The 20,033-nt window shown below is 46.6% G+C and overlaps 1 protein-coding gene across 18 annotated transcripts in view; it reads right to left on the bottom strand.

Moving 5' to 3' along the window:
* Positions 1–11,425: 11,425 nt before the first annotated feature.
* The window catches only part of mast2 (microtubule associated serine/threonine kinase 2), an 84,400-nt gene continuing 75,792 nt past the window's right edge, over positions 11,426–20,033 (bottom strand). For 15 of the 18 annotated variants that reach the window (XM_038296076.1, XM_038296078.1, XM_038296086.1 and 12 more), the window contains 13 exons: positions 19,666–19,767; positions 19,311–19,433; positions 19,115–19,224; positions 18,850–19,004; positions 18,640–18,782; positions 17,965–18,144; positions 17,281–17,511; positions 16,974–17,200; positions 15,663–15,785; positions 15,450–15,586; positions 13,304–13,494; positions 12,647–13,167; positions 11,426–12,561 (listed from right to left, as the gene is read on the bottom strand). In XM_038296076.1, coding sequence (XP_038152004.1) covers positions 11,491–12,561; positions 12,647–13,167; positions 13,304–13,494; positions 15,450–15,586; positions 15,663–15,785; positions 16,974–17,200; positions 17,281–17,511; positions 17,965–18,144; positions 18,640–18,782; positions 18,850–19,004; positions 19,115–19,224; positions 19,311–19,433; positions 19,666–19,767 — 3,314 coding nt within the window. In that variant the 3' untranslated portion in view covers positions 11,426–11,490. The remainder of the gene's footprint in view (positions 12,562–12,646; positions 13,168–13,303; positions 13,495–15,449; positions 15,587–15,662; positions 15,786–16,973; positions 17,201–17,280; positions 17,512–17,964; positions 18,145–18,639; positions 18,783–18,849; positions 19,005–19,114; positions 19,225–19,310; positions 19,434–19,665; positions 19,768–20,033) is intronic. The other 3 variants (XM_038296092.1, XM_038296077.1, XM_038296093.1) reach the window with 1 other exon arrangement.

The following is a 20,033-nucleotide window of genomic DNA, read 5'->3' as shown; positions in this document are numbered from 1 at the left end:
ATATAATAAAGTAAATCCTTCTAACAAAACATAAGGGCAGATATGACAAAGAATTTGCTCTAATCCACCGGGGAAACAGCACCAGGGTGGGGAGAGGCTACAGCAGACAGAGGCTTGCTATAGAGCAGGGGTAACCAATTAAAAATCAGAGGGGTCCTAAAATAGAAAATCAACAACCAGTAAAGGTCTAGTAAAGACATTTTAAATTATAATGCGTAACTTTTTATTAAAACTGAAATAAAATGCAGGCGTTTAAGCATCTATGAAATACGTTGAATTCTTAAATAAAAACATATTCAAAAATAGAATGTTTTTCCATTTTAAAATCTAACAACAATCTTTCAGTTTGGTATATAGATAATGTCCTGAGTCACACCTGAACTGACTTTCTTTTTTATGGCTTTAGGCTGCCCTGCAAGGCTTTAAACCTGGGTTTGATTGGAGACAAAGCCATTCTCAAGCACATATCAAGGTGCTCATTTTGATCCTGAATCCATATTTATTTTTTATTCTGTTCATGGTGGAGAATCCTGCTTCACAGCAGCAGGTTGAGCCAAACATACTCTAAATGTGCAGGGTCATCTTTGAGCACCATTTCCCTTTTCTTTCACCAGTTCACCGCAGTTCTTCCAGCAGTCCACACTTTCTCTGCTCTCTTTTCATCATCGTCTTTCCTTCTTTCCCACCTCCCAGCTTGCCAAAGGTTGCCTGCTGTGTCTAAAAGTAGCCGGAATCAGCAACTCAGACTGACAGCTTATTGGCAAATTCAGATGCTCCGGATGGCTTTCCATACAAGCAGGAGAAGCTGCGCAAGTGATGTTTAAACACTGTTGTCAGTCAATATGCAATAATTTATAAATGTTTTAAATCAGGTTGGGTCCGGATTGGCCAGCAGGTGGGTCTGGATCCGTGACCTCTGCTATAGAGGCTAACTGAGGAGGATTGAAGGATCACGGACGAAGATTGGATAAATTTGCTGGGGAAACAGATTCAGGGCAGGGATAAGCGTTACGGGTGGCCAGGAGCTGGCCGGTGCATTGGAGGTAGGACCACAAAACTGTCCTTCTAGGGCTAAATTAAAACAGCTTTTTTAAAAGCCACCCACAAACCTCTTCAGAGCATTCATTATTTCATCCTTCGTCTCCTAATTTTTTTGTACTTACAAATATAAAGTCAATATATACTACACATAGGTCCACTTAGATTTCAGACTCCAGGTTTTGCATCCAAGCCAATCTTTTTGGTGTGTTTTTTTTGTTGGAAAACCATAGAAAGATGGTCGATATGCCTGTGAGGCATTACTACTGCATCCATAAGCAACACAAGACTTTGACATCAGGACGATTTTCACAGTAAGCCTATCTATATATAGTCAGAACTAGTCTTTACTACGCAGATCTTAACCCCTCTTGTAATGGCGGCAGGCGGTTGTCAGATGTGATATCGCAGATGTATGATGTCACACCATGCTGTCTGTTCCTATAGTTGCAGAATCGGTGTTGTTGTTGCCATAGATACCAGAAGTAAATGTTTATATATTTTGGACACCTCAGAATTTCTCACATATTGTTATACTGTTTTTCCCAGTAAAACAATTTCATTCAGCTCCACTCTAGACGTTCTGTGGATGGATTATGTTTTACAAACAGTGAACTTAAACATTATCCAGAGATCTTAGATTTGTTCCTGTGGACTTCGTTGGATCCAGAAGACCATGAGAAGTAGTTCCTATTAATGTTTTAGTTTGATTCATCAGTAGAGAAACTGATGAATGACGGTTAAAACATTTTATTTCATTCATAGACCTACAGTTACTCTCTTACTGTGTACCTCAGGAGGTTAACAGCCAGAGCTCCAGGTGCATCTAGCTGTAAGTTTGTGGGTCAGAAACTTGAATGTTTAGGAAAAATCAAGATTTTTATATCCTTTCTGGGTCATAAAATGATGTTCAGGGTCTTTTTGATCAAAGATGGCACAGTAGACAAAGGTACATGATGAAACAATGCAGACATTGTTGTTTCATCTGGGTCCCTAGACATTGCTCAGTGTTTTTGTTTTTATGTCTATGTTTTACTAATTTCTCTTGATGTGGTTCAACCAGTGACCGGTTGTTGACTAATGCAAATAATTACTACTATCCATGTCTCTAGTTTTTGCACCAAAGCACAGTCTACCTCCCATACCAGCTGTTTTTTTTTTATTTAGCTGCAATCATCAGACGAAAACTCTGCATTTCTTCCAGATAATCATCAAATCAAACCAGAAACTTTTAGGATCAGCACTCTCTGTCTCATGTAGCAGTTTCACTCCACAAAAGAAAAAAAACATCCAGCCTGATGCTGCAGTCAGGCTCCTACATCTGATGTTTGACTGCTTCTCTGCAGGCGACTCCTCTCTGCTCCTGATAGAGATGTCAGAACATTAGCAGCTCCTCCTCCGGGTGGGGGGGGGGGAGAAAGAGATACACAGAGAACAGGGAAGAGGCAGAATGAAAGTTGGAAGAGCAGAGACTGCTGAAAAGAAGAGCAGCAGCACCTCCTACAGGCCGAACTCTGAACTGAGCATTCAGGTGATCTAACCTGGATTAGACATTTATTGTCATTTTGTATACAGAGAGTGCATACAAAACTAAATGTGTGTGCAGCTCTCATGACATTTCCATCTCTTAAAGTGCAGCAGTGATCAAATGTAAACATTTTGGGGAAAAAATATGGTGCAAAAAAACAAAAAATGCATTTATATGGAAGTTTAGGGCATAAAATATGTTGCAATTTGCAGTGTTTTGGTTTGGCGTTATCAGTTTGATGCAGAGCCTGTGACATGATTTAGAGTTCAGCAGTCTAATGGCAGTGGGGAAGAAGCTGTTGTGGAATATGTTGGGCCTGCATCTGATGCTTTGAAGCCTCTTCCCAGAGGGCAGCAGGGGGAAACGTCCATGGTGGGGTGTGAGGGGTCACTGATGATGTTACGGGCTAAAGACATGCAGCGCTGAGATGAAATGTCTTTAATGGAGGGAAGAGGAGCCTTGATGATCTTCTCTGCCGTTCTCACCACTCTCTTCACTTTCTTCCAGTCTGAGGCGCTGCAGCCTTCACACCCCTGGTCAGAACACTCTCTATGGTGCTTCTGTAGAAGGTGGTGAGGATGGGTGGGGACAGGTGGGCTCTCCTCATCCTCAGCAAGAAGTACAAATGCTTTTGTGCCCTTTTGTGCACTGTTAACGCCACCTCACTGGTGGTGTTTACAGTGCAGATGAGTTTGTCTGTGATGTGCACCCCCAGGATTAGTTGATGATTGCAGTAGAAACTAACCAGAACAATTAGCTGAATCTCCAAAGCTCTCAGCAATAAACAGGAAGTAACTGGGAGGTAAAGAAGCCATGAATGGGAAACCGATCAGACTGGGAGGAAACCAATTTCCCCGTGTCACGAAATACCTGTAGCTTCAAAAACTGCTGAACTAAGCATTTATTCTAGTTTAACTGTTAAACTAGAAAAAATTGCCTTTTGTAATTTATTTCTTTAACTAGAATCCCCCCTAACTGCTCCAAATATCTATATGTGTATTCAATCTATCACACAAAAGCAATATAAACAGCTTCTATTTGTAGATATATTCTAAAGAAATAAACAATTTTAATTCTGATGAACATCGTCATGCTACAGTGACTACAGTGAAGTGTGTGCGTGTGTGTGTGTGTACATGTCTAGCCCTCAGAGTGAGGACCATTTTTCCAATTTCACCGTCAAATTGAGGACCAGTTGTTGCAAAGTGAGGACAGTTTGGAGGTCCTTACATGCTAGTTTGCTGTTGGTTAGGTTTAGGGCTAAGGTATCAATTGCATTAGGGTGAGGAAAGCATTGGTAATGGTTAGGTTTAGGGTTAGGGCGTAGAAAGGGTTCAAAATGACGGAAAATCAAATGAAGTCAATGGGAGTCAACACATGGTCCTCACTACGATGGCAGAAAGAGTATGGGTGTGTGTGTTTCTGTGGAGGGGAGGGGTGTCTGGGCCATGAGGACGGCATCTTTTATCTGGGCTGACGTCCCAATCAATCAGTGGGATGCTTATGGGGACCCAGCACTGCCTGCCTGTCCCTCACACACACTCCCTGATTTACAGACTAACTGAGGACCCTGCATTGACTGCTGTTCATTTCCAGTCCTTTCTGTGGCCTAACCCTAAATCCAAGGAACCTCCGAGTCCTCAGTTTATCAGTAGAATAAATGTAGACGTGTTCAAACCGCTGCTTGACGTCGCAGAGAGGAGGATGGTTGGTGTTCATACTGTCTAATCGATGAACCGCCTCCGTGACGTCAGCAGTGGTGATGAACCCGTCTGCTGATCATCTCAGTTCTTTAAGTTCTCTCATCTTTGTTTTTCACACATAGATTTAGAAGCTCAGATCAGACCTCTTTCAAAACTGTTCTTTTGTTCCTCTGGTTTCAGTGAACAGCTTTAGATTGATGATGACTTTCCCACTCATGCATGACGTATGGAGATTTCATATCCGATGTAGAAACCTCTAGAAACACATTTTGTAAACTAGAATAAATTGTAATATATATATTTAGCAGCTACTTTGTCTTTTAGGGTCAGTCTTGGTTTATTGTTATTCATGACTGTCACCATGGTTACAGTTGAGCATAATCACTGCATCAGCTTTACATTAGAGTATTTCAACTAAAGCTTGAAAACTGGGAAATGTATAAAACTCTTCTAAAAGTAAGGACTAAAAGAGGAGTGGGACTGGAACTCAGCCTTGTGGTTTGCCTCGTAAGGCCTGCTAACGGTTAAAAAACTCTTGTTTCTATATGACACAGTTTTTACCATTTTTTGCAACATTTTATGTTTAAGCAGCTAGATTTTCCTATGATGTTTAAAGGAAAGCATCGATGATGCTATTTTCTGACAGCTTTCAGGTAGACGCAGGACGTCAGGGAGTAAACAGGATCTGTGGTGTCCCAGTCTGGACTGATGAGTCCCAGCATGAAGATGTAAAACATCACGCCTTTCCTTTCATAAACAGATGCGTCAATGTGAACCCATCTCTGGTCCTCACAGTGACAGCTATTTCATGCACTATTAGCGTCCCTGTCTCTGGGACAACAGGACAGACGTCCCAGCAGCCATACATCAGCCTCAACAGGCCTCATTAAGTACCTGGCAACTGCTGCCAAAAGACACCAATTAGATCACTGGGAGTAATGGGATGCAATCCCTCTCTGCCAAGCCTGAGCCAATCAGGACGCTGGTTTAATCACTCTGCTCATTACAGGAGAGGAAGTGAAACTGGATGAAGATATTAATGGATGGGTACCTATGATCCAGTGCTCCATCCATCCAGTCGTGGATCAGAACCCTGAAATCCCAGAAACTCTCACTAGAAACCCAAACTGTTCCCAGACCAGAGGGACCAGTTAGCTGCTCCAGTTGGTTCTGGAGTCTCCTCAGCGCTGGACGAGAGCTCAAACCATTTCCGCCGACCCCTCATCGATGTAGCGCTCTGTCCATCCTTCTGCTCCATCCTGTCATCACTAAGAAGATACATTTCTACAGGAGTTAAACCAGAAATATAGAAAAACTCACCAGTTAGTCTCTGCTGGTTCCCAGTTCATTCATCAGATGAACCGTTTATTTTTGCTTCATGATAGACAGATAATTGGTCAGTATGACCTGCTGTGCTGTAATCACCTCAGCTGAGACAATTCTCTCTTCCTTTAGACAAACCTGCAAATAAACTGGTTCAGTTTTAGCATAAAGCCTCATTTATGGACGTCAGACTCTGTTTTCCAGGCAGATCTCTAGTCTCTGGTGATGCAAAGAGCTTTATGAATCTACAGCTGGTTGCTTAACTTGATGGGGAACCAGCTTCCCTTGGAGCAGCAGACTCCGGCCTCATCCATCCAGCTTTAGGTTTATTCTTCCTCAGTTTTGTCAGGATGATTTCTTTCATCTCTCCTTAAACAGCGGCGCTTGTTTGCTCTAATTCAATCCTGCTGCCAAGGTTGGTGTTTCGTTTTCCTGTCCTGCCTTTGCGTGCAGGTCTCCCTCTTCCTCCCTGAGGTCTGCTCATATGGTTTCATTTAGCTTCATCCTGAGCGTCTCATCAAGCCGATGGAGTGGAAGGGAGCCGCCGGCTGCAGAGGTGCTCTGAGGAAAAGTCCAGCTGCCTCGTTTATCAAAGCCTCTGCAGACGGAGCGAGCAGCAACTGCTCCTACAAACAAGAAAATTGGTTTTTACTGAAGCCAGCGAACAATGATAGATCTCAGCTGCTCTCCATCCATCTGCTGCTACCTCTGCAGGATTATTTACATACAGAGAAGGTGCTGAACGGCTCCCTGAAAGTGGCCCTAATGTAGATGTATGGGACTGGTTCTGGACACAGAAGAGCTAAATAAACAGGCAGCCGTTCAGAATAGAATAAGACAACTAACTCTCTGATGAGATGAAACCTGGAAGCTGCACGGAAACTACATTTCTTTGTATAAAGTTGTATTGTTTTATCCAATTTATCCAAAGTAGAAAAAAAAATTCAGATTTGTTTTTCCATAAAAAGCAGGTCTGCCTTTAATCCATCCTTCTTTAGGATAATGGGGCGGTGAGTGGCCCAGCACCTCATTTCTTCAGGGATCAGAAATGACCCTTTCAGCTCCCAGTCTGCACTGGAAAAACAATCTAGAAATAAGTAAAAATGTCTTAAATTAAGTGTATTTACCCTTAATTTGAGTAAGTAAATGAGATATTTTCCAATGGAATCAGTATTTTTACTCTTGAAATAAGATAATTAGATAATATGCACTTGAAATAAGACAATGCTAATGTGTTTTCCTAGTTTAAGTTTCAATTGTCTTGTTCCATTGGCAAAATGTCTCTTATACCTCCTCAATCCAAGAACAAATGGACTTATTTTAAGAAAAAATTACTTATCCAGATTTAGATTTTTTCCATTAATTTAATTTAATGTAATTAGACATCAGGTGTTTCACAGAACCACTTCAATCAGGCCCTGTTCTCCAGAGGACAGAGGTTTGGTTCTCCGGTTTTGAGGCTGAAACATGAAGCAGCAGCTCCTTCCAGTGGTCACAGAGAACCAGCCAGAAGGTTTTTCCTCCTTGCATTGACTCTATGACCCTTCGTCTTCCTCAGAATAAAGATAACTGGTAATAAAATGTCTGAAAATGACAGGGGAAGTTTTCTTTCACCAGATGCTAACATGCTTTTAGTTATTCTTAACGTTTTTCGCAAACTTTGTGCTCCATTCTGGAAAGGAGCCCTGTGATTGGCTCCTTTGTCTAAAGCTGATTCCCAGCTGTTGCTCCTACCTTCAGTTCCTAAACTGAACTTTATTGATCTCACACTGGAGAAATTCATTCTGCATTTAACCCATCCCCTTATGGAGCAGTTGCCTGCCACTGTGCGGTGCCCGGGGAGCAGTGTGGGGTTAATGGTCTTGCTCAAGGACCCAGAGTGCAGGCTGTAGAGATCAAACTGGGTAATTTGAACCTTCTCAGAGCACAAGGGCACTGCTCTAACCACTAGGCCAACACTCGCCCAGCTCCTACCTCCTGTTCCTAGTTCATACCTTTCATTAACTCTCATTGGTTGGAGCTCCAGTCCTCTGGAGAAGAACTAAAACATATCAAGTTGTGGACATTAGCATGTTTATTATGATGTATTTTTATTTGATTCAATGAGGTGGGCCGCACCTATAGGCCCTGCCAGGCAAAGGATTTAGTGAAATATTATAGCTCCCTCTGCTCCATCCTGCTTCCTCTCCCTTCCTTCCTTAATGCCAGCACTATTCAGACAGACCTGATCATGGAGATTTCGCATACACTTTGGATAAAGAGTCCTTAGTGATTTTAGCCTAAAATAAAGCAGAGCTAGTAACAGGTTCCTCTGCCAGTTTATGGGCTCCTGACCCCTTTTCAGTTCCACAGAATAATCAAATGAAATTAAGACTCATTATAATTTTTATTGATGTCTTATATCAAAAATCAATCTTTAAGATATTGTACTAAAGTGTTTAATCTGCATCCAGTTGCTATAAATGATTTTAAAGCCAATCTACAGTAACACATTCTGATCTCTTCACTATAAACCTTGGCTCCCAAACATAAAACTAAACTGGAACTTGATTTTATGATTTTCAACAATTTTCATTAATCTTTTCTTCTGCAGACGTTTAGTTTTATTAGGTTCGTTTTTAACTGAAAATGTTTAGAGTTCAATTATTTTTAATAGATTTGTTCTATATGTGCAGAGGTACAGTAGCTGTTTGACCATGAATGGATCTGTTGTTCTGTTTGTTCATAGAACAATTTATGACAGACCATGAATTATTTGATTAGACACTAAATAATATAAATGCAAAGAGCACTGCAGACAGATTGTTGTTCCGACCTCCTCTTCCTCCTCCTCTTCTTCTTCCTCCCTGCAGTCTGAAATGACTTTGTTCGTGTAGAGCAGTGTCAGAGCCACACGGCGTGGACCATTCATCATCCAGTGCCGCTCGCCTGTCACCGCTTCTCCACTCAGCCTCCATGTGAGGACGGCGGTTGTCAGAGCTCCTCCATCGGGGGTCCCCGTTCCCCACAGGACCTCCTGAGGAGCCTTCACTTTAGAAGGAGGAGGGGGGGGGGGGGGGGGCAATTACCCCTGAAAGCTGGAGTGTAAACCAGACAGTGACCTCTGACCCCTTCAGCCCAGTGATGGAAGGTTCTTTAGCTCTCAAAGCGCTGCAGACATGCTTCTGTAAATGCACGGCTGAAGATGTCCCCTCAGACTGATCTGAAGGCCCATTGGGACCCTCCATGCTGCAAACCCACAGTCTGTGTGGGATGAGGCCGTCTGGATCAAAACAACCCAGAGCTGCAGAGAGAACCAGTTTACGGATAATTTTCCACCGCTCCTCCTCCTCCTCTAAGGCGGTGCAGCAGGACCTGATGAGAACGAGCGGCTGGGAATCAAACAGAGGAGACTTTAACATCCCATCAGGAGAGGAGGGATCTGCAGCTGGTCTCCTGAAAAACAAGCTAAGAGGACGTCTTCTTTCTGGCAGGAACCTTCAGAACCTGCTTCAAACCACAATCGACCTTCCTGGACAGAGAAATAACTGAATGTAAACCTACCAGGGGTGAATAATTAAAGCTGCACCTGCAGACAGGAGGTCTACATCAGCCGAGCAATGAATGAACTGATGATGAACATGTTGATAAAAAAAACTTTATTATTGTTGTAAGGTACGATTGACAACAACATGCTTTTGACCACATCAGAAAATAAAAGATATTGCACTGGTTTCGTCTCCAAGCTTCCTATTAGTCAAAGTCTTTGAATGTTTGCTGAAGGCTCTGAAACCCGTTTGTGATGTTGGCATCGTCATTCCAAACACGTGGCCCGTCAGAACCTCCATGCTCAGAGTCGGAGGCCGGCAGCAGCTCCTCAGCGACAGAAACATCGAGCCTGAGACGAAACCTGGACAGCTTCTAGTCTGGAGGTCTGCAGCTGCTGAGACTGAGCCCAGAGGGACGGGTTTGTCTGCAGAACCCGGGTCTCTGCGATCTGGATCGGCTGCAGAGGCTAAAACAAACGAACCGGTTCCATCTCTCAGCTTATCTGAAATCAGCTTCTTTGGTTCTGATCTGGTTCTAAAGCACATGATGTTCAGTTCAGTCTGACTCTTGTTCCTCAGTAGGAACTGATAAGTTTGCAGCTGTTTGCGTAATAAAAGAATAGCGTGAGGAAAAGCCTCATAATCCTGCAGAAAACCATCAACTTTTATTCTGCAGCTGCAGGTTCTGGTTCTATCCAGGGCTGCAGAGCAGCGATCAGAACAGCCATCCCCACTCAGCTGCAGGACACTGGTCAGTTCTGCTTTTACTGTGTGATCTGACCCAATATAAGGGAGAAAAAACTCAGAGCAGGAAGGTTATTTCATTTAATGCAAACAGACCAGATATACAGATTTAATTGATGTTTAGATAATGTAAATCCTTTGGATTAATAAAGGTTTTACTATAAAATATGAGCAAATGTTCTGCAGGACAAAGTGCTTCCAGTGCTTTGGGCACATGAGCAGATCCAGCTCTGAATCCTGACTCTGCAGGAAATATTGGCTTAGATCAGCCTGAGTGGCCTGGCGCTGCTCCAGGTCCGTTCTGTTGCTTCGTCCCAGCTCGGCTTGGTTCTGTCTCTGAGCAGTGGCACATGGAGGAAATGTGGCTGATCACCGTGAAGAATAAAAAAAAACATCTATTTCTTTTCATGTAGCGACAGAGCCGGCCTACAGGGGGAGCTGTGATGTTAACAGCACAATAAAGCCGCTGGAAGAGATGAAGGACATGTAAACAGAGGACATCCTGATCTCCATCCTGCTTTATGAAGAAAACCAACCCAACTAAATTACGACATATCAGAACCGTCGTTAGGTCCAAACCAAATCTGATAGATCTGAGATCCGTTTGATGAAGCCGAAGCATTCAAACATGGAGAGGGTCAGAAAGTTTCCCCTAAACCACACAGAGGGTATAAAACAGCTCTAAACGCTCCTATAGAGAGAGGACACCATGCAGTGACGCCCGCACAGACAGACAGACACACAGACAGACGGACAGAGATCAAAGTGTGAGAACTTCACAGGATTAGAGGCTAAAACACAGCAAGTTGGTCCAAATGAAAAAAGGGGCTGAAAACTAAACAGGCGGTTCAGAAGGTCCGACCCGAGGTTCCACCTCTAGGTGGCGCTTAAAACACAGGCTTACAGGTTATAGATCCACCTCAGGTGATGTTTGCGTTAAAACTAAGGCAGTGAAGACTGTTCACCAGGTGGCGCTGTGGCAGCAAGCTCCAAGAACTATTCTCTGTTCAACCTTTTCCATGGAAGATTTTCATTCTGATTTTTAGCATTTTATGCTAACTAAAATAAACTACTTCCTAGTTTTTAACACCAATTTATTGCTGTATCCACAGATGTCGCCCCCTGGTGGCCATGACTGTTTTAAACCAATAGTGCCGCTAAAGATACGATATGCAGCCAAGCGCTTTCTGCCTTAACTCAAACCTTAGAGATGCTTTTCAGGACCTCATTTTTCCCCTTCTACTCTGTGAGGAAATATTTGCTTAATGATCCACCAGTTGGAGGTCAAACCGTAAACCTTCAGCTTTCTTTATTTTCATCGTTTGTTGATGTTTAGGATTTAAACCGGTTCTGACTGATGCGTCGTACCGTCACTAATGATCCAAAGTTGGACCTGATGCTGTGACCCTTTGGATCCTTTGCAACTACCGGGTGGTTCTGTACAAGCAGACGGCTGGAAATGGATCGGCATCACTTTTTGGGACCAGCCAGTGTTTGGATTTGCAGCCCCTCACGTGTCATTTTGGCTGAAAGCAGGAAGAGGAAATTGACATAAAAAGTCCACTAAAAGTACCAGATAAGCGTGAAATTGAAGGCGCAGCTGAGAACGGGGCGAGGGATTCTGCTGCTACGTCTTCCTGTTGGAGGCTTTGCCGTGCTGTGAGACCGCAGCAGCGCTGGCAGTGGTGGTCGGGGGGTCGGGCCTTCGGAGCGGGGGCTCAGGCGCCGTAGCGGCTCTTGGCGTGGGCCGCTCCGGTGCATCCCTGCAGGACTGTGGTGCTGCAGAGTCTCTCTGGGAGGGGGGTTTGGTTGAAGAAGCAGAGCGGTCTGTCCTCAGTCTGCTGGGGGATTGGGGGGCTGGCTTCTGCTCCTTTGAGGATTTGTCTGAAGACGAGGTGAGTTTGACCGGACCCAGGACGCTCTTTGCTACCGTGGCGAGTTGGGACACAACCCGCTCCATGCCGCTCTCAGTGGGCGGGGCCAGGGGACCCTGGGGGGGCGTGGAGGCTGCTGAGGTTGGGCTGTTCTGACCAGCAGCTGCACACAGCCTGCGGTTATCCGCCTCCTTCTTCTCTTTAGGGATGCCAGGGGAGGAGCAGGAGGCGCGGGGGGGCTCCCGGGTTTCTGGGGGGTTCTGCTGGTCTGGTTGCGGGGTTGGCTTGGTGACGGATATGAAAGCGCTGCCGGGGGTGGAGAAGGAGACCTGTGTCGGCTCTGGAAGCTTCCGCTCCGGTTCGTTCGCCTCCTCCACAGATGAGAGCGGACTTCCAGCTGAGGACAGAGGGGCGGGGGGTGGCCCCATGTGGCTGAAGGTGGCGTGGGGGGTGCAGGGAGCGAGGCAAAGGGATGGCAGTGTCCCGCCAGGACCCGTCCTCACAGAGGTGGGTCTCAGCAGGGGGGGAGGTGCGAAGGAGGCTGCCCTGCGTCCGTCCTGGCTGTCCTCTGAGCCTTCGTCCGTCTCGTCCTCTGAGGAGTCCACTTCGTGGATGGCGTCCTGTTTCTGCAGCGACTCACGCCTCTCGGCACGGTCCTGCCGGATGGCCGACAGCTTGTCCTTCAGCTTGCTCTTCCCATGGGTCAGACCGAGGGATCCGGTCACCTGGTCGCCTTCCTGACGCCCCAGTTTCCTGCCTGGATGAAGTCCTCCCTTCTCCAGGCCGCGGCCCGCGGAGGACAGCAGCCCCTCGCTGGCCGACTCCTGAGGGACAAAGACAGAAGGGTCAACAGAACGTCAGGATGGACCTCCTCCCCATCCGTCCAAACAGAACATCTTCCATCTTTACCTGAAGGCTCTGGAAGCTTGGCTCCCTTTGCAGAATCTCTTTCTTAAACTCCGAATGGGAGATGTCCAGGCTGTGCTTCCTGCTTCCCGCCGTTGCTCCCGATGCTCCGCCCACTGCGGCAGGAGAAGAAGGCGAGCTGGATAGTAATGGGGCGAGTTTCTCAGCCGACTGCACCCTCTTGAGGAGCGGGGAGCGAGGAGGCTCGGCGCTCTTAGGCCTCGATATCTGTCTGACCAGCGGAGGGGAGGAATGGAGCTTCACTGGGAAGGGCTGCCCCATGGCGTGATTAGGGAGGGGAGACGGAGAGCGCGGGGGGGAGCTGCTCTGGGGGGTGGGGGACGGTGTCCGGGCCAAGGGGGAGAGGGGGATGTTACCCGCAGACTTGCGACGGGGAGAGCGGTACTGGCGCTGGAGCTTGGGGGCGAGGCCGTGCAGGGAGCTGGGGCGGATGTGGCCGGAGCTGGCCGGGGAGTTGGGAACGCTGGAGCTGGGAGAGCTGCTCTGGGACGATGTTCCTCCAACTGGTGGGAAAAGAAACAAAGAAACAGAAAAAAAAACTCACTCTGTTAAGTTCAGCATCTAAAGAACAGGTTCTGTCATTTATCCAGAACTTTCTATCTGATGCTGATGTTCTACCATCAGGGCTGTGTGAGTCACCTGAATGAGCAGAGTCTGGTGTGGACCGGTACCCCTGCGTGGGGCTCCGTGGCGACAGGTTATGAGTGGGTGAGCCGGGGCCGCTCTCCCCTGAAGACAGCGAGCGGTTCAAGGAAGACAGACTGCGGCTGGTATGGAGGAGGGACGCCTGCTTGGTGATCTTCCTGAACAGAGACGTCTTCTTCTTGCTGCTGCAGGACAGTAACGGCTCATTAACAGAAGGGTCCCACCAGGTCCGGTTCCTGGACCTCTGTGATTCAGGTTAACTAAATACTCAGACCTGGCCATGTTAAAGATGAGAGCGGACTAAAAAACATGTTAAAGAGAAAAAAACCAGATCTCTAGTGTTTTTGGAAAAACTAAAAAAAAAACTGAATCAACTGCTTTGTTGTGCTGGACCATTGGACCGGACCGGACCAATGATACCAAACATTAAACTAAAAGAAACACGTCTGTGTGAGAAACCAATGAAGCCTGTTCTACAGACCTATAGTGGTTCTACAGACTGATGGTGGTTCTACAGACTGATGGTGGTTCTACAGACTGATGGTGGTTCTACAGACTGATGGTGGTTCTACAGACTGATGGTGATCCTACAGACTGATGGTGGTTCTACAGACTGATGGTGGTTCTACAGACTGACTGATGGTGGTCCTACAGACTGATGGTGGTTCTACAGACTGATAGTGATCCTACAGACTGATGGTGGTTCTACAGACTGATGGTGGTTCTACAGACTGATGGTGGTTCTACAGACTGATGGTGATCCTACAGACTGATGGTGGTTCTACAGACTGATGGTGGTTCTACAGACTGACTGATGGTGGTCCTACAGACTGATGGTGGTTCTACAGACTGATAGTGATCCTACAGACTGATGGTGGTTCTACAGACTGATGGTGGTTCTACAGACTGATGGTGGTTCTACAGACTGATGGTGGTTCTACAGACTGATGGTGGTTCTACAGACTGATGGTGATCCTACAGACTGATGGTGGTTCTACAGACTGATGGTGGTTCTACAGACTGACTGATGGTGGTCCTACAGACTGATGGTGGTTCTACAGACTGATAGTGATCCTACAGACTGATGGTGGTTCTACAGACTGATGGTGGTTCTACAGACTGATGGTGGTTCTACAGACTGATGGTGGTTCTACAGACTGATGGTGATCCTACAGACTGATGGTGGTTCTACAGACTGATGGTGATCCTACAGACTGATGGTGGTTCTACAGACTGATGGTGGTTCTACAGACTGACTGATGGTGGTCCTACAGACTGATGGTGGTTCTACAGACTGATAGTGATCCTACAGACTGATGGTGGTTCTACAGACTGATGGTGGTTCTACAGACTGATGGTGGTTCTACAGACTGATGGTGATCCTACAGACTGATGGTGGTTCTACAGACTGATGGTGGTCCTACAGACTGATGGTGGTCCTACAGACTGATGGTGGTTCTACAGACTGATGGTGGTCCTACAGACTGATGGTGGTTCTACAGACTGATGGTGGTCCTACAGACTGATGGTGGTTCTACAGACTGATGGTGGTCCTACAGACCAATGGTGGTTCTATAGACTGATGGTGGTTCTACAGACTGATGGTGATCCTACAGACTGATGGTGGTTCTACAGACCGATGGTGGTTCTACAGACCGATGGTGGTTCTACAGACCGATGGTGGTTCTACAGACCGATGGTGGTTCTACAGACTGATGGTGGTTCTTCAGACTGATGGTAATACTACAGACTGACTGATGGTGGTCCTACAGACTGATGGTGGTTCTACAGACCGATGGTGGTTCTACAGACCGATGGTGGTTCTACAGACTGATGGTGGTTCTTCAGACTGATGGTAATCCTACAGACTGACTGATGGTGGTCCTACAGGCTGATGGTGGTCCTACAGGCTGATGGTGGTTCTACAGACCGATGGTGGTTCTACAGACTGATAGTGGTTCTTCAGACTGATGGTAATCCTACAGACTGACTGATGGTGGTCCTACAGACTGATGGTGGTTCTACAGACTGATGGTGGTTCTACAGACTGATGGTGGTTCTACAGACTGATGGTGGTTCTACAGACTGATGGTGGTTCTTATAAAAATAATAAAAGTAGTTACTCCAGAGTGAGCGCTACCTGTCCTGCCCCTCCTTGTTCTTCGTTTTCTTGTTGCGTCTCGCCATCTTGGACTTGTGCGTTGTCTTGCGGGCGGGACCGACTTTGATGGACGTGTTTTCAAACGGCGTGGCAGAGATTGAGACTTTGGCTCCGCTCTGAGGGACGACATGTGGTAGTTTCAGTGTTTGGTCTCATTATTCTCATCACCCTAGTAAAGGTTTAGGGTTTTACCTTCAGTATGAGCTCCACCACCTCAGTGTGAACTAGACCGTGGACTGGCTCGCCGTTTACATGGGTGATCAGATCGCCCTTCCTCAGCCCCGCCTCGTGTGCCGGACCCCCCTCCTCCACATGCTGAGAATGAAAGGAGAAATGGAAGATCAGAGGGAGGATAACAGGACAAACTCAGCCTGGGAGGTGTTTTTCTTTACTGCCAAGTCTTGCAGATGGCGACCCAGCAATGGTTAATCATTAATACCAGATTATAAGACACCAAGAAGCTCAAACATTCTGGATAATCAACCTAACTGTGATGGTGATAGTGTCCCAACCAGGTAACTACCTGTATTTACAGGGAGCCTCATCAGAAACCAGCTACTTTAAGGTGGACTTCTGAGATTTACACACAATCACCAGAACTCCCAGTGAGTCATCCCACACTCATAAAGGAGACAGTGCCAGGCGGGTTCAGGGTACCTTCCTTGTAAGCTTCATCTGAGTAACCTGTGGGATCCAGTCAAATGATTTTCACCTTAAGGGGAAATTATTTCAAAACGCCTTTAAACCACAGGATATGATATCACTCAAGGTTTAGGAACGAATCCTTTAAGCTCATTAAAAATACTGTATGACTACCAGATGATTAACTTCTACACTAAGGCTGGACAATATGCTTTAAAAATCAGATCTCCAAATTAAATCTATTAAATATTTTCCCCTGAAGTTTTATAATGAAGAATAACAAACACTGCTTTCTAATACTAACTTTAATTTCAATCATTTCCTCTGGGAGGTGACATTAATATAAAGGCAAAGAACCAGTTAAACGTTAGCACTAGCTAGGTTATCAGTTATGAGGAGACATTACTAATAAATACAAAGTAATGAACTGTCATTTCTCTGAGCGATGGGAAACAATTGGTGGATAAAATGCAGATTTTCCAAAAAGGAAATCTTCATAAACAGAATATTAATCACCCAGCCTCCTGAAATTGTTTAAACACAACCTGTAGGTTCTAGAAATTGAACCCTAAAGTTTTAAAACTAAACAGCCTCTAAATCTAAAGATCATAATTCATGCTGTTCTGGGATAGCAGCTTGGAAGTTCTGAAACTTTAAACTCCAGATTAGTTGCTTTTTTTTGCTGGTTCTAAAGAACAATACTAACTGGGTCAGAGCTGCATGTAGAAAACAACCGGAGGGTGGAGGTGTTGGAGGCCGGGGGGCAGGACTGGATGATTTTTAACCAGATTCTTACATTTGATAAAAAACTTATGTGGAACATGGGGTGTCGGAACCTCTCGGGTCGGTTCTGGAACTCACCCAGACCATGTGCTGTACGGTGTAGATGTTGCTGTCTCCCATGTAGACCCGGATGGCTCTCAGGGTGAAGCCGTACTTCTTTCCCGCTCGGTGGATGACGATGGCTGGTTTGATGTTGGTCACGGCTGGAGACAGGTCACGGCTCGGCGAAGAGTCCCGGGACGACGGGTTGGACGAAAGCGAGTGAGGAGACATGGGGCTGGCCAATGGGGACGCTCCGTGATGATCTACAGTCAGATAAAAACGAGTCAGCAGAGCTTCATGGCACAGAGAGCTTTCCGTTCCTGCAGCTAGAAATCGCACCGACCTCCAGGGATCACCAGTGACAGAGTATTTGCCGAGGCCGACTTGATGACTTTGGTGAACGGCCGCGAGCATGAGCTTGCTGCGTGTTTGTCTGCATCTCCAGACATTAGGCGATGGCGCGCCCTGCGAGCCGCAAGGTCGCTGATGGCCTTCGGCGTAGACGGAGAGTCAGCATCTGGTTTAGGTGCCCCGCCGCCGTTTGTTCGTTCGCACACGTCCCCGGAGCTGCCCGCTGAAAAGAGTCAGTTTATCAGTCAATCAATCTGGATCTTTTCAGCAATTTGGCAGAAAAACAAAGTTTTCTGAAATTTATGACACATTAATACTTTGATTAATTTGATTAAACCATGAGAACATCTGATCATCACAGCCATCGTTGCTTCTGGAGAGCTTGTAACAAAACCCACCCAGAGTGGCTGTGATTCTGAGGTGGGACGGCTGCACCCCCACAACAAAAAATCTTTGTATCCACCATTTGCAGACGGAGGAAGCTGCCTCAGCCCTGAGAGCCTCGCTGCAGCAGCTGGAGACCTAAGCTTCGCAGCTGGGTGTGTTGCCTGGATTTAGTACTTTGTGGGGACAGTTCCCGGAACATGCAACATTGTGGGGCCCTTTGGAGTGGTCCCAAAAGAAACAAAGGTCTGCTCTTGGGTCGGGGATTAGGATTAGGTGTGTATGAACTGACGTGTTAGTGTGGACTTGCTCAGCTGGCTGCTGGTGGAGCTCGGCGTTGTGGGCGACTCGTCCAGCTTCAGCTCCCGCTCCACTGGGAGCTCTGGGATGGTGAGCGGGAGATCCTCGGAGCGCGGGCCCCTCACTGCGTTAGGACCAATCAGGCCTGTACTTTTCCTGCTGCCAGCACCCCCTGATGGATCAATCAGACGGAGCAGCAGGTTATTCTCTTCAGGAAGCTGATCTCCAGACTTCCTGAAGATTCTCTCAGCCTGGAAGAGTTTCTAATTTTATTTGATAGCAGTGATGTTTAAAGGAGTCATAAGCTGGTATTTTACTTAACTTACAGAAATTCTCTTCTCAACAAAAAGACAGATAGCACTTTTGGATGGCTTTAAAACACCTTTCTGTTCTCATGAGGTCAAGCTGGATAATCTGACCAGTGTGTATTTCTATGGATGTAGCTTTAGCAACATTAGCAGTTGTTTTTGCATAGTATACTGGTCTCTGACACATTTTCTTTAACAACACCTGAAATAGCTAATAAACCCAAGATTAGCTTCAGCTAGCTAACAGAAGCCTTTTATTGTGATGAGTTTCCAAATGTGGAGTAAAGAACAACTGAAGTTTTGTTCTTCATCAGAAGCTACAGTTTATATATTTCCGTTCAGTGGTTCAGTCTACGTACCTGGACTTGCCTCCTCCTCGGCCGAGATAGCAAAGCGCGGCATCTCTATGATGGCAGAACAGCAGCGTCTCCTGACCGTCAGAGGCGGACTGGAGTCGCTCTCCGTGTGGGAGGACTCAGAGACAGACAGCCGCTTCCTCAGACTGGGAGAACAGGACCGTCAGACACTTCTACAGTTTGCTCTAAGAGTCTAGGAAGCCATAAACTCACATCTCTGGGGATCCGACCAGCCAGGACCGATCCCGGGATTTGAGTCCGCTCAGGCTGTCGATGCGATCTCCTCCCTCCTCACTCAGGCTGCGCTTGGTGGGAGGAGGAGTCCTCTTCTCCTCATGGAGAGACAGACGCTCCATGCTGCTGTACACCTGCAGAAACACGTAATTCTGTCCCATCACAGCCGACCCAAAACCAATCCTAGCAGGTTTTCCAATCGGGTTTCAGAAGGGGAGCCGATGTGACTTGAATCCATTTGTACCTTGCTGAAGCGAGGAGAGCAGGAGGAGAACTGTCGAAGCTCCACATGCTCATCATCGTTGGTGTCATCTTCGTCCTCTGAATCCATGTGGTGGTACCGGTCCGATCGAGCTGAGGGCCAAAAACAGAGGCAGCTTTAGTTTCTGAGCTCCACACAGAAACTGTGGGGTGGGGGTTTGGGGGGTTCTGGAACCTACTGTCAAAGTAGCTGGTGTCGTCCTCTGACTCCAGCTGAGGGATGAACTCTGCCTTCTGCCTCAGCAGCCCGTTCCAGTCCAGCTCGCTGAAGAATGGGTGTTGCTTCACCTCGAAGGCTCCTCCTGACCAACAGACACAGGAGGTTCTGGATTAGACTGGGCCTTCGCTGAATTGGATCAGGTTTGGATTCTGGCCTGTTAGCATTGGGCTAAACCCAGTTCCAGGGGTCCAGTCTTCCTTCTTTTACTCAGAGAGCTGGTGGCTGATGACTCAAAGGAAACAGTCCTCAGCACTAAACTACTGGACACACCCATCAGACAGGTCATTCAGTCTGAGGCTGAGCGGGTCTGGTACCTGTTCCGAGCCTCTCCAGGGGGTTTTGTCGGAGCAGCTGTGTGATGAGGTCCTCAGCGTCCTGAGGCAGCGCTTCGTCGCCCTCCGGCCAAATGATCTCATCTGATAGAGAACAGGGAGGCAGTCAGAGGACCAAGAAGCATGAACAGGATGGAGATAATCAATCACGTGAACATCTCTACAGCAAAAAAAACTGGATGGAAACTACTGCCATTTCTGATCCACCCAGAGATTGAAACAGGTCTTAAAACCTTTATTCTGGTTTGTACTGAACGCTGGGTTTCTGCCTCATGTGGCGTCTGACTGACCAGAAGGAGAACTCTGACGGAAGATCAGCAGCTCTACATCTAACTCTCTGTATCGGCCCA

Source organism: Cyprinodon tularosa, unplaced genomic scaffold, assembly GCF_016077235.1.
Source record: "Cyprinodon tularosa strain WSP-4 unplaced genomic scaffold, ASM1607723v1 ctg367, whole genome shotgun sequence".
NCBI lineage: Eukaryota > Metazoa > Chordata > Actinopteri > Cyprinodontiformes > Cyprinodontidae > Cyprinodon > Cyprinodon tularosa.
This window is presented reverse-complemented; position numbering and strand designations above follow the sequence as displayed.